Source organism: Eupeodes corollae, chromosome 2 (genome assembly GCF_945859685.1).
Source record: "Eupeodes corollae chromosome 2, idEupCoro1.1, whole genome shotgun sequence".
NCBI classification, from domain to species: domain Eukaryota; kingdom Metazoa; phylum Arthropoda; class Insecta; order Diptera; family Syrphidae; genus Eupeodes; species Eupeodes corollae.
The window spans coordinates 104,712,215-104,727,414 of NC_079148.1; the positions used below are offsets into that span (position 1 = coordinate 104,712,215).

Consider the following 15,200-nt stretch of genomic DNA (forward strand, 5'->3'; position numbering starts at 1 on the left):
TGGCAACCTAGATCTTATGATTAACCAGTTTTAGGCATTTCTTGTGTGAACGCCTATATGGGAATGCTGCGAATTGGATTCAAGACTTTAAAGTTGAAATTTTTGAAGTTTCTTTTCAATGAAATAAATATGTAATAAATGAAACCTCTTATCGGAGAACATTAATTATTATTAGAGCTTGTGACACATGACACATTTAGAAATAAAACTCAATATCTAAAATTTCAAACAAATGCACATCATCAAAAAAGTGCCCCTTCCCTGTTGTTTCACATCATAGTCGTCGCCCAGATGATCTTCACGTTTTGTTTTTCAATCAAATATTGACCAAATGTATTCGATCAATCGTCAATTCAAATAAATATACAAATATTTTTCTATTCATCGATTTTTTCTTTTTTTTTTTCTTTTTTAATTTTAATTTTCCACGATTCTTCAAGATCATCTTCACGCTCTTTGCTTATGGCTAAAAATTTTAATTAAATTCAAAAAAAATATTGTTAATCAAATAAGCATGTTGGCGCCAGTTAAAGTCGAGAGCACATACAAAATATACAAAAACAAAAAAAGAAAACCAAAAGAAGAGGAATAAATAAATAGAAATCGAAAATATAAAAGGAAGAACAAAAAAATAGATAACTTGGAGAAAAATAGTTAGGTATGCTAAAATTAACACAATAATAAGATTCGAAGCGAGATGTAGAGCTAAAATATTTTTTTTTTAATTTTTTGAAAGGTGCCAAAAATTATAGAGAAAACAAAATCAAGTCTAGTAACAGTCTATGCGAAAATTATTTAGACAGAAATATTATCTGGGTTTACACAACAATACTTAAAAATAACTGGGAATATTTTTGACACAAAAATAGTGGTGAGACATAGATTTTGGGAATGTAGTTATTAGATTTCGATGTCAATATTTGCCCTGCTTTTGATAGCTTCAAAGCACTTTAGAGCTTATTCGATAGGGATTATATAAAAAAATATTTAAATGTCCAATTATTTGTGGCAAATACTGTAAATTTATTTGTTTAAACTACAGAAATTTTCAATTTTTGTTGTTATATGTTTGAATGTTTATTTCGTATGAATGGAATTCAAGGTAAATTTAATTTATTTAAACATTTTTGTTCAAAGTAAACAAAAACTTTAAAAAAAAACAACATAAATTTATTATTTCGAAAATGTTTCTAGAGTTATAAAAAAAAAATATATACCTAATCTAAATTACTCTTTGCGATATCAAAATACAAAATCAATGCTTTTTCTATTTTAAACAATTTTAGTTTTAGTTTTTTTTTTTTTGTTTCTCAATTTTATTTTGTTTGTGCTATTTTGCAAGCAAACACTTTGTATTATGTTAATGAAGAGCTTTAATGCCGGCAATTAATTTTAAAGATGTTTAACGAGATAGATACCTTCTCGAGTATATAAGAGCATATGAGCATATGTATGTTTATATAGTATGCATTCTTTTACAATTTTAAGACTTTTTTTTAAAAAAGAGTGGAATAAATTACAGATAAAGATACAAAAAAAAATATTCCTGTTTTTTATTGTTATTAATAAATTAATATAGTTAACATAAAAAAAGAGATAATGTGATATTTTTATTTGGGGATATAGAATTTTAAGAATAAACTGCTAAGCGACATTAAGGTGTGTAAAGAAACATATAAGAATGAGGACTGCGATATAAAAAAAATGTGTTTGAAGAATTTATTTTGAACAAAGTATACATAGGCCGCAGAGACCTGTTTATCCACATACCTGCCTGCTACTTATTCATGTAATTTTTTGTATTGCGTGAGCTTTTTGGAATGCCTTCAATTTATGAAAAAAATTGTTTATAATATTCGCAGTTCGGAACTTGAATCTCAAGTAGAAAACCGTGAATTCGTTAGTTTACTTCTTTTTGATAGAAAACGAACAAAGCTTGAATTTACATAAATCATATTTAGGAACATTTGATGTGTCAACTTGTGGTCAAGATGAAGTAGTTGTCATACCAATTAACCATACTTAGGTCTTCAGACCTGTTAAGTCCGTTGGAAACCTTTTATGCCCCATAGGGCCTCTACTACGCCTACAAGCAATCGTGTACAGTTTCCGGAGATGTGTTTAAGCTCCCACCACCTTTTGCCTAGTGACGCTGATTCCGCCTCGACTGTCCTGTGCCACGTGCTTCTCGGTCGTCCAGCTCTTCTTCCATCCTGTGTGAGCGGATTCCACTGCATTGCTTGGCCTGCAATGCAGTCTTTACCTTTTCGAAGCGTATGTCCAATCCATTTCCACTAACGTCTTCGTATTATAGATTCTATAGGTTCCTGACCTGTCGTTCTATAAAGAAGCTCATTTAATATACGGTTTGCCCAGAAAATCCATAAGATGTTCCGAAGATATCTTTTCACGAAGGTTTGCAGCTTTCTTGTTATGACTGAAGTAACCTTCCAAGTGCTGCACCCATAAAGAAGAACAGATTCGACATTTGTGCGAAACAGTCGTAGCTTGGTTCTTAAGCTGATAGAGTTATTCCTCCAAATTTTTGCTGCAGATGACGTCTTTTTCGGTTCCGCCTTCGATGAAAATGATACTTCCAAGGTATTGAAAGCTCTCCACGTTATCCCCTGGTTGCGAGAAAATATTTATTTGAGAGGATGGTCGGTTTCCGAGGCCGATCATATTTGTTTTGCCGGAATTAATTTTCAGCCCCACAACTTCTGCTTCTCTCTCCACACTTGTTGTCATTTGATGGAGATCCATGATCCTGTGCTTTAAATAGGATTTCAAAGTCTATTGGATCCCTCCGCTACCTGACAGAGCTGAGCGCAGATCATCGCTTATCACCAACAAAAACAATATTGTCGACAGAATACAGCCCTGTCTGACTCCGTTTCCGATTTCAAAATCTTCTGCCAACCTACCATCGTGCAGAAACCATTTAATCATGAATTTATTTATAATTTTACTTATCTTTCCTTTTTGTAAAAAGGCTAGACAAAAAAATAAGATGTGTTTTTAAAGAGCAGAAACACGGATATAAGAAAGCCTAAAATATTCTTGAAATTTTCTTCGCAAAATACAAATTTTTCGTATAAAGTCTCCGAATTAATATAAAAAAGATAAGTTGTTTCGTAAAATACTGAGTTAAAATAAGAAATACTTCTTTACTAAACACAAATTTAAGAAAAACAAAAGGGGACTAACTTTTGAAGTTTAAAAATGTTTTTGTTTGACAAGTAACTCCATTACTAAAAATGAAACGGCACACGTTAAACTTAGCTTCAAAACCGATACCAAATTTGTAGTCACAGTTCGAAGTTTTGAAAGAAAAGTTTCCTGACCCAATTATTTTTTTAAATGGCAATGAGAATAAGCCACAGAGATCTCTTAGTGTAAAGCTTTAAGAATTGTTTTGGAGCCCAAGTAAATAGTATAAACATTAAATTAGGTGGCGCAGCTAGATAACTAGGGCCTTGTGACCAACAACTCTCAATCATTCTTTTGTGCGAGTAATGTTTGCCAGAAATTTAGGGGACCACTAGTTTTAAGCCGAATCCGAACGGCTTACTTGAGAAAGCACTTTTGAGACAAGTATTACTCTTGGAAGATTTGTCAATTAATCGCAAGAGGCAGTACCAGGGAAAAAAAAACTTTAGATGGCATAGGCAGGGATTGAAATCTGGACCTCTGGAATGACAGTCGAACGCACTAACCATCACTTCACGGGTACTGTCGTGACATGGTTCTTAAATTTTTTACATTGTTCAGATTTACGTAATTAATTAAAAATCTAAAGAGGTAAAAATACATTGTCCGGCAAAAAACGTCCCGTAATTTTATACGATTATATTTACAGCTATTTATAGATAAAATGGTATTCCGGGTAAAGATAGTTAGAGGTCTAGGTGCCGTTTTTAGTAATCATAATGGCGTGGCACGGTCAGCATTGCGCATTTGTCGTAGAGGAATATATCCGTAATGGTGGTTCTGTGATTGCTACTTAGCGAGCATTTCGCATTCGGTTTTAACTTGGACAACATGATCTTGTTCCGGATAGAAAAACAATTCAAGATTGATTATCAAACTTTAGAGCAACGGGTTTTAAGCTAAAGAGATCGTCTGGCCGACCTTTAACCGCAACAACGCCGGATAAAGTGGCACGTGTAAGTGCGTCTATCCAGAAATCTCCGATGCGTTCAGAACTTTAATATGCAGCTGCCCTTGGATTGTCTAATAAGAGTGTAAGACGAATTTTGCACACACATCTTCATATGCATCCCTACAAAATTTATTATTTAATGTAAAATGTTGCCGAACTCTGTATAATAATAAACGTGAAATATTTCAGATACACAGATTCAAATTTTGACTCATATTCATTTTTATTCGTTATATTTTTTTGTATTTTCCCAAATATCATTTGTCTTCAAAAGCTTTTCTTCTATTTTCTCAAAATAAATTTTCCCAAAAGTAATTTCAACATCTACGTTTTATATTAAAGTAATGCTTGAATTATTTTATTCTTAAAAATATCCGTAAACATGCCCTTGTTTAAAAATAAACATACAAAAATAAGTCTTAACAAAAATACTTTACGTCAAAACCATTTAATTTAATTCTTTATTTTTATGTATACGTCCTTTTTGTTGTTGTTATTTTTATTTATTTTTATAAGAATGGATTAATCGGGAGTACTTACATTTGTACACAATTCTAAAATAAAATTATAACAAATAGACATAGAAAAAATCTTCGACGACTCGACTAACAACGTACAAGCATATATGTATACTTAAAGATACATTTGTACATACGTTCAAAGTATAGAAACATGCATTGCATATAATAAATTTATATACTCGTATATACTCGAGTATTTAAGAAGAGGAAGCAAAATTAATTCTATACATTGCTCGAAGAAATTATATTTTTTTGTCAGTAAAATTTCTATTTTTAAACGAAAACATACATTTATATATATAAAATCATATAAATTCAAAATGAAAATGTTTCATTTACAGAAGTAGGTACTCATTGCGCGCCAAGGCAATTAATTGGCCCCATATGCGTTTTGGTTTTTTTGCTCTTCTTGGTATAGTTATATATTTTTTCAAAGGTTCGTCTATGTTTTTTTATAGTTTTATAAATTTTGCTTTTTCAAAGCTGTAAATTAGTTTTGCAATAATAATAATAAAAATAATCAATTGATTTATTTTTGTGTTTTGAGTTTTCTTCGTTTTTTGTTGTATTGGGAAGCATGTGGTTTTGGTTTATGATCACAATAGACTTATGCTTTACTTTCGAAAATTAAATAGTTTTATGATGTTTGAAATTGCTATTTGATTGAAACATTAAAGTGTTCCAAGTTTAAATAATTCTGTTAGAAACAACTGTTGTGAAGTTTTTTCCTTCATTTCAAATAGAATTGATTGTTTTTGAACTTAAGCATGATTAAAAAACACTTATTTTCAAAAAAAATATTGAGCTACATAAAAATGTCATGATTTCCTAACCAACCACTTCCGAAAAACAATATTCGAAACAGTTTTCTAAACGTCAGCTTTTTTCAACACAGAAACATCTAATAAAATATTCGTTTCAACTCTTTTAAACAATTTCAAAAACGAATATGAAGTCTTGAAAGCAGAAAATACGGGTCTTCACATTTTGTCTTTATCTTCTTGATGGATGTTCTTCTTTCGTTTAACTCTTTATTTCCTTTGAAAACTCTTCAAATGCTTCAATTGCATTTCAAAAGAAATTCAAGAAACTTTAAGAAAGACGAGTGACAAACGCGTGCGTATCACAATTCTTCTGTCGAATTGACAACAGCAAAACCAAGAAAAACAAAACAACTCAACAACAAAAACCAGTGAAATACTAAAAAAGACTTGAACAACAAACTTGTTTTTTTTCATTTTTATAGAAGTTCTTTGAAATACCTAATATTGCAGAAAAATCTATACCTATAAGAATAACGCTTATAAGGTTCCTGTGTCTGTTAAGATAGAAGTTATCATTGATGAAAAGAAGCCCTGATGGCCATTGTAAAATGTTTGTTTGTTACCCTTAACAAAAATAAAAAAAAAAAACTCCAAGAGCGAGATGTTGGAATAAGATGAAGACAAACCAAACCAAGTTAAAGACATCCATAAACCTATACATTTCTATATATATAAACTATACCTAACGAAAGCAGCAAACTAAGAAACCACAAGGACAAGCGAGTAGCAGGGCACTTAAGAACGATCACCTTTTTCCACTTTTATTCATCATTTTATCAGGTGGTGGTCGACAAGAGTGGTTCCTAAATAGGGAAAGAACTGGAAAAACAAGGAATACTGGGAAGGAATATATAAATATATACAAACATAGAAAATAAATAAAAAAAGAATACAACAACAAGAAGATAAGATGGTGGTAACTGATGATGGACAAAACAAAATATACAACAACTTTCAGACAAAGGCGACGTTTGAAGAGAAGACGACGAAGAAGAAAGACGACGCTCACGTGTGCAACACACGACGACGACAAACTAAAAGAAATGATATTTTGCTGACTTTTCTTCTACCTGAAGACGACGACACGACATCGACAAGACGACGACGACAAAGACGATAACCAAGACTTCGACTACGACGACGACGAAGAGAAGATATGGACATGAAAAGCGCGATCGTCATCAGCGTAATCGTACTAAACGATCAGTTGTTGTGTCCGTCATCATCATTGTCATATTTTTTTTTTCCAAGTTCTATTCATGTTCTTTTGGGCAAAAGAAAAAAAAAAACAAAAATAATAAAATATCTGAAAGACTGGACAAAATCTTAATGAGAAACCATAGATGTGATTTTGAAAGAAAGAAATTTAAGACATCAATCAAAAAGATTTGTCAGAAGAGAAGACTCGATGCTAGTAAGGGCCACAAAACGATCAATTTTCAATCAATGAAAATAACAATGAAGCAGGTGTTAAGGGATGATTTTTATTTTGAAAATAGGTTTGCATTTGTTCGATTAAATGAAATAATTGATCGCCAGTCTGCCGTAGGTTGTTTTGTTAAAAAATGGAAAACTTAACGAAAGATTTGATTGCGCACTGACATCGTTTTTAGCTCATGTTTTAATAAATTTCTAATTTAAATGAACCATCAGTAACATTTATTTTGATATAAACAAACTTAACGAAACTTGTTATACCACCAAATATATTATTTTTGAAAAAATTAAACTTAACGAAATATTATAAATTAAAAATAATCAAGAATTATAATCCCTTAAAAATATATAACTAACTTTTAAGACACGTTAAATCAATAGTCATTCCTTCTTTACTGACTTAACGAAAGTTTCCAGAAGTTAAACCCGTCATGGTTTGTGTATTTCATGACAAGTAGGATGCGATAGTTAGGAAAAAAGGGTTTAATGTATACTTTATCTTTGCAAAAAAAATTTCGATTAGTTGTGTTTAAGCGTTTTTGATATGATTTAAAAATTCGTTAAAAAATTGATTTTTCAAACAAAAGTAGTTCAATATAATTTAACAAAAAATAATATCAACAAATTAAACTAATTAAATATTTTTTTCTTTCTCATTACAGAAAGCAGTCCAAGAATCTTAATCAAATAGACGGCAAGAGTAAAAACAGAGGAATAGAGGAAGAAAGCGAGAGATTATAGTTAAATCTCGACAAAGTTGTTGTTACAAAAACAAAATACTATAAAATTCCTATAGCAAAAGAATGAAGAAGGAAACCAACAGTCTTCGGCTCTTATACCGAGGGCATTAGGTGTTGTTAAACCCTTAATTTTAATCGATACATGGATCGCAGAAATGGCGGCGATCCTTTGGCGCCTCCCCGGCCCCCTAAACTATTACCTCGTGTCCATCGTCCAAGGGCTGCGGAGCCACCGATGATGAGTGCACCGCCAACACAAGTGCAACACCAGCATCAACAGCAGCAACAACAATTATGTACAAACAATCATTTGAGTAGTAGAAGCAACAACACCAACAACAACAACAACCACACCAACAGCAGTAATAGCATTAATAGTAATAGTAATAGCAACAATCGATTGAACAATACAATCGCCAGCAGTCGAAACAGTAATAATATTAATAATAACAGCAGCAGTAGTAACACTACGCATCTAACGACACCGCTACTGCAACTGCATCACCATCAGCAACAGCAACAGCAACATCCTCATACAACAGTTAGTTTAAATCGGAACAATAGCAATTTAAGTAGCGCCTCATCCACGTCATCAGTGTCGACCACAGTGTCGTCGGTGAACAGTTTCACACGCCGAAGACCCCCACCGCCACCACTGGCAGCGTTGACGCTAACTGCTCCATCATCATCACCCATACTACCGTTACTTGGAGCAAGTCTTAATCTAAATTTATTAAATAATAATATAAATATTAATAGTATCGAACCAGTACCAGTATCGCCTGTCACGCTGGCGGCACCGCGACCTGAATCGGAGCGGCTCACCAATGAGTATGTGGACACACCGTTTCGGACGGCGCAGCAATTACAGCAGGCGTCACGCAATCAACATCCGGCGGGTCAGCACATCCATGGCCAAACCACAACTCAACACAATCTACTGTTGCTGCAACAAAGTCAGCGGCAGCAGCAGCAGCACAACCAACAGCAACAGCAGCAGCATCATTCGAGTCATCATCAATCTAGTGGTAGCCATAGTAATGTCGTCGGCACCTGCGTCGTCAGTGCTGCTACGGCAGCATCAATACATTCGAATTCACGTAGCCTTAAGGGAGACGCGACAGGAGGCACGGGCACGACGCCGGGATTTGGGGCGTCACATGCGACGTCGACGACGCCGGCGTCGGCGAATGCGAACGCGACGCTGGCAACCTCACCACCCACAATCACCCGCCTTCAACAGCACCATCGACCTAATGCGCTGCCCATTACCCAGCCTATCACCAAGCAACCCGCCTCAACAACCACATTCAAGAAGGACCTGTCTGAGTCCATGTTTCACGAGGACCCGCTCGACCTACATCACATCGGAGGCGGCGGCGCTAGTGCTGGTAGCATGGGAAGCGGCAGTTTGGGCTCCCCTATCGGAGGTATCATTCTCGGCGATGGTGCAATCAACCCCATCACCTGCCCTCGCTGCGAACGCTGTCGCTGTGAGCAATGCCAAAGTCCAAGGCAGCTGCCACAGACCTGGGTGTGCAACAAAACCTGTCTCTGCAGTGCCGAGACTATCATTGACTACGCCTCATGCTTGTGCTGTGTCAAGGCGCTCTTCTACCACTGCGCCCGCGATCAAGATATGGAATGCGACGATGGCGATAGCACACTCTGCGTGGACGATCCTTGCTCGTGCCTGCCCAACAAACGCACCCAACGCTGGGGCTGGCTCGGAGCACTTTCCCTCGTTCTGCCATGCCTTTGGTGTTACTGGCCAATGCGCGGATGTGTCGCGATATGCGAGAAGTGCTATGCACGGCACGCTGGCCATGGCTGCCGGTGTCAAGCCATCGGCTCGACTAGCAGCATGTTACCCATTGTCAATATCGGCCGAAGTGGGACGGGGGGCACCAACGCCACAATTGGTGGCACTAAGTCATCGGGAATCAGTGGAGGAGTTCATAGCGGTATTAGCGGAAGTGGTAATGGCCACCACCATCATCACCATCATCATGGAGGCGGTGGCGGAGGCGGCAACAATGGTGGCAGTGAAATCAGTGCTGCCCGAATACTACGCAAGTGTGACATCACGCCCGAGAAAAGATTGCTCGACTCAAGTCCTGAATACTAACTCTAAACTTTATATTAATAATATTAAATATATTCTGTAAATTCAAAATAAAATATATATATATATATATTATTTACATCATAAGTATGCAACAAAAAATTATTAAAAATAAAAATACAAAATTAACATTACATTTATTAAAAAACAAAAATGAATACACAAGTAATTCAAAAGATAAAAAAACTATTGGGTAAGCCTAGGTTATCACACTTATAGGAATCAAACAAATTTATTAAATTATTTAAACAAAAAACAAATTGATGACTATATTCGTTCACCCTTTATTCCCCCCCCCCCCCCGCAAAAGAAAAAGCTAAACAAAAACACACACAAACATCAGAGTTCAAAAATATTTTATTATTATTTTAAATAATAATCCAAAATATTTTTTGAACTTTGCTCTCCTATCTTACCTACCCTTTCCCCCCGCCCTTCCTTCTTAACCCCCCTCACTAACCTACTATTTATCAACTTATATAACGTATATTCCCTTCTACTTCTTCTATTCAGCAAAAATAAAATCATTCGAAATTATTTGTCATTTCTGTATAACACATTTGCTATACAATGACAAACAAACAAAAATAAAAATTTTAAATAAAATTATCAACAGAACTGCATTATGTGAATTATTAAAAAACATTGTTTGTAAAGCAACAAAAAAAAATTATAAAACTTTTTAAATGTAAATTTAAATAAAATTAAAACTAAAAAAAAACATAATAATAAAAAATATGAATATAACCAAAGACTGCAACAGATAATTATTAAATATTAGAAATGTTATTATTATTAATTTTATTTTTAATTATAATTTTTATGTCTGTTTATTTTTTGATTTCGAAGTAAATTCTGTGCGCTTATAAAAATTGACTGGATATTTCTTCTTGAAAATATAACAAAACTATTTTTTTGTAACTTTAAAAAAAAAGAAAAAGAAACATGAAATATCCTTAAAAGCAAATAAAAATTCCAATCCATAGTCAAAATAAATATATAAATAAAATACATATATAATGCTTCCGTGTAATTTTGTAACAATTTGAAAAAAAAACATAAATAAAAACTCAACAAAAAAAACATTAAATAAATGTGAGTAGATGTTTAAAGACCGACACAAGAAAAATAAAAGAAAATATTATTCAAAAAAGGGAAACAATTTTACTACATACATGTAAATAATAAAACAATTCCTACATACAAAACTATAAGTATATATTTAAATCTAAACAAAATCAACTACTTACAATATATAATGGCAAAACTAAATAAAACAAAATTACAAAACCAAACTCAGTTTCTTTGGAATAAATAAACAAAAATAAAAAAAAAACATCTGTATAAAACAAAATCAATTAATAACAAAATATTTATTTTATTTTTATGTATAGAATGTATGTAATGTTCCGTTTATTTTTATTTTTTCTTTTTCTTATTTTTGTTTTGTAAATTTTATTTTTGATGTTTTTGTTTATCATTCTTACATCAACCATATGTATATTCCACGACTATTATATTTAATTAATTTTTTTTATTTGTGTAAAAAACAAAGCTTTAAAATAAAAACAAAAAAACACTATACAAAAAAATCATATATATTATTTTTTGGTATTTATTTGCGAACGAAGTTTTATTGTATAATCAAATATAATAATTCTAAAAAATAGTTGTGAAATGTACAAGTTAATTTATTTATTCGTTTAATTCTGTTTTTAATTTTTTTGTTTTTTTCTTCTTTACAAATACAATTAAAAATAAAAATAAAACAAAGTTTTCCGTAAAACAATAAAAACATACTTATCTACAAGAAATTCCATTTATTATACAAAATACAAAGCAATAGTTTTAAATAATTTTTTGTTTTATTATTTTTCTTTTTTTTCTCTTTTTATTTTGTTTATTAATTTTCTTTTTGTTGTTTTCTTTATATCTTCTTTTTCTATTAGTATTTGAAAAACAAACTTAATTAAATTAAAAAAAAAATTGTAAATACATAAATAAACAAAAATCAGTGGAATGAATTTTTAAAATCAAAGAAATGGAAAAATGAACAAAACAAAAGTAAAAACATATTTATAGAATGAAAAAAAAAAAAAACAAATTAAAAAGGAAGAAAAAAAAAGTATATATCTTGTAATAAAATAACAATAATTATTAAAACAAAATAGAACAAACAAACAAGAAAATCCTAACAATTTTATTAAAAATGATTCTGTTGATTTTTAACACAAAATAATTTCGATTATTTAAAAACAAAACAAACAAACAAAAAAAAATACACAAAAAAATAAACGCAAAATAATTATTTAAAAAAAAAATCAGTTTTGGGTTATTATTGTTGATGGAAGGTGTTAAGGTTCGAATTCGAGTTTGTATTTGAATTTTATTAAAAATCAATTGGGAAGTTTGTTTGGAGACTTTTCAGCTTTGCAGAGATTGGAATCGGATTCAACTGAATAGAAGCGTATTAAAACGGACAGCAGCCATTCAGTTTAAAAAAGAAATAATTGGCTTTGATGTTTTGATGTAAATTAGAAGATTTTTAAAGATTAGGTGGGAAAAAGTGGTTAAATAGAATGATTCAATCTTAATCCCATGAAAAATCTATTTTGAGTTATTAGTGGTTCGGGTTCAGTTATCTTCAAAAATGTTCGAAGGAACATAAAGTGAGGTGAATTAAGCGAAAAAAAAACAGCGAAAAAAAGAGGTTTTTAAATAAAAAGAAACTTAGAGGCACAACAGTCCGTTGAGAACAAGGGCCTAGTGATTTACAACGCTTAACCATGTTGTCAGGGATGGAGGGGACCTACAGTTTTAAGTCGAATCCGAACGGCTAATTTAAGAAAGCACTTTTCATGACAAGAACTACTCTTGGAGGATTTGTGAATTCCTCGCAAGAGACAGTACTCGTGAAAAAAAAAACTTGAAATGGCATAGCCAGGGATTGAATCCTCTGAAGACCTCTGGCAGGACAGTTCAACTTATTTACCATCACGTAAAGGGTACTACCCGAAAAGAGGTTTAATTTGCTTATATGTTGACCTTACTTTAGGCGGTAAATGTGATAAGTGAAACAAGGATGCACTTGCTTACTTCGGTAGAGAAATCAATTTATACAAGACTTTTATTAATATTAAAAAAGTTTAATTTGAACAAAATGGTCAATTTCTCCTAGAAAATTTGAAGGAATCATGAAAATTCGACAGACACTTCCAGATTTATATACCTTTCTGGGAGGAAAGTGCATTCCTGGAAGACGGGTCAATTGATTTTTATACAGATGGTTCAAAAACAAAAAAGGAAGTTTAGTGGACTTGTGTACTCTGAACGACTGAAAGTAAGTCTTTCTATCCGCCTTCCTAATCATTGTAGTGTTCCAGGCGGAACTTTTTGCGATAAAAGAAGTCTTGTCCTGGCTTAAAGAAAACGTGATATCAACATCTGATATCCGTATTTTTTCACATAGTCAGGTCGTTATCAAATCTCTGGACTCTGTCTCTACAAACTCTATAACAGTCCATAACTGTCGATCATCTCTAATGGAGATGGCACAACAGTCTAATATTCACCGTTGCTGGGTACCGGGCTATAGAGACATTCCAGGTTACAGGAACGGTACAGTACAACCCATTCTATGACCTTGGGCAAATGCTGGTATACCAATCGCTACTTGTAAACTATTGCTAATGCAGGACGCTATGAAGAAGGCAAAATAAAATAAAAATAAATTGGGTGGCACAACAGTCCGTTGAGAACTAGGGCCTAGTGACTCACAACTCTCAACCATTCCTGTGTGCGAGTAATGTTGTTGGGAATGGCTAATTTGAGAAAGCACTTTTTCATGACAAGAGTTACTCTTGGAGAATTTGTCAGTTCCTCGCAAGAAGCAGTAGCCGTGAAAATACTTTAGATGGCATAGGCAGGGATCGAACCCAATACCTCTGGCATGATAGTCCAAGAAGAAGAAGAAGACAAACACCAGGTGGAATAACATTACCATGTGTCAGGTCACAAAAAAACATCTGGCCAACACAAGATTAAAAGCGATCAAGGTGCTAGCTATCTCTAAACAAATCGCATTTAAGTTCGATAATAGGTGTCATAACCGGACACTGTCTAGTAGGAAAGTAAGCCACGCAGCTAGGTGTATTCTCAAATGACTTTTGCAGAAGCTGTATGGACGAGGAAGAAGATGAAACAATTCTTCACTTGCTCTAACTTAAAAATGCAAGAATTACCTGGGAGAATTCTTCTTTAACGATCTAAACGATTAGCCGCTTTTCGTGAGGAACTCAAACTGGTTTCATTGAGCTTAGAAGGAAGCCTCCTCAAAATCCATGTGGTATCGCAAGATCCATTCCATCACGGATAGCCACTTTAACCTAACCTAACCTAACCTATGCTAAATTTATGCAAATATAAATATTAAAATAAAACGATAACTGTTTTCAAAAATCATACCAGGAAAGAACACAGCTAAGATAACTTCTTGAATTTAAGGTAAGGTTATCATATGTGAAAACTATTACAGCAAAAATATGAGGTTATTGTTTTCAATTTGAATTTGAAATTACAATGTACTCGTAATTTGCTGTAATTTCAATGAGAAGTTGTAAATTCTAACAATAATTTTTGGCGTGTTTTTCCTCATACGTAGAATCAAATCCTCAGTTTCCACGCACACAAGATGATTACCGAGGATTAGTATCCTCGTATCGAGTGTTTTTGGTAATTTAAGTCATTAATAGTAGGAATTCCAATAAATATTAGTAATTGTCGTTTTTTAAAAGGACATGATAAATGTAGCGAAGCAAAAGTGTAGTGTGAGTAGAAAAACTCTTGTTTTCCGAAATATTTAAAATATACCTTGAGTTGATAATTAAAACAATTAAATAATACTCGTTTAAAATCCGTAATCGAATTGATAACATAAGAAAAGAATTCAATGTCAAAAGAATTTATTTCGAGAAACATCGGTTATGCTCAGCTTTAACAACTCTACATTTTCTTTGCCGAGGAAATGTGTGAGTTTTCTTGATAGATATCGAATGGGAAAGCATAAATGTTGGAATAATTGAATTTCCACATAACGCAAGACTTATGAATCTAATTAGCTTCGACTTCGTCGATTTATACCAGATTATTGTGGTGGTTAAGTTAAAAGGTCGAGGTTATAGCGAACAAAAATTGTAAACTATGTACTAGGTAAGAATCTTAGGGATTATTAATTGTGCTTAACCTAAGACATCAAGGCTAGTTTATTTTAATAATTTAGTTTCTCATTGAAAATGTTGCTTCCGACAAATCTTTGGAAAGGGATCGATATGATCAGTATTTGGCCGATTTATCTTTCTTTTTATTCCTTTTATTAGTCACTATGTCCTGCTA

At 32.9% G+C, this 15,200-nt stretch overlaps 1 protein-coding gene across 2 annotated transcripts in view; it reads left to right on the forward strand.

The window, feature by feature from the left end:
* LOC129947349 (protein sprouty) overlaps positions 1-10,112 on the forward strand; it is a 79,345-nt gene extending 69,233 nt beyond the window's left edge. For both annotated transcript variants that reach the window (XM_056057875.1, XM_056057874.1), the window contains exon 2: positions 7,607-10,112. In XM_056057875.1, coding sequence (XP_055913850.1) covers positions 7,827-9,812 — 1,986 coding nt within the window. In that variant the 5' untranslated portion in view covers positions 7,607-7,826 and the 3' untranslated portion in view covers positions 9,813-10,112. The remainder of the gene's footprint in view (positions 1-7,606) is intronic.
* The last annotated feature ends 5,088 nt before the right edge of the window (positions 10,113-15,200 follow it).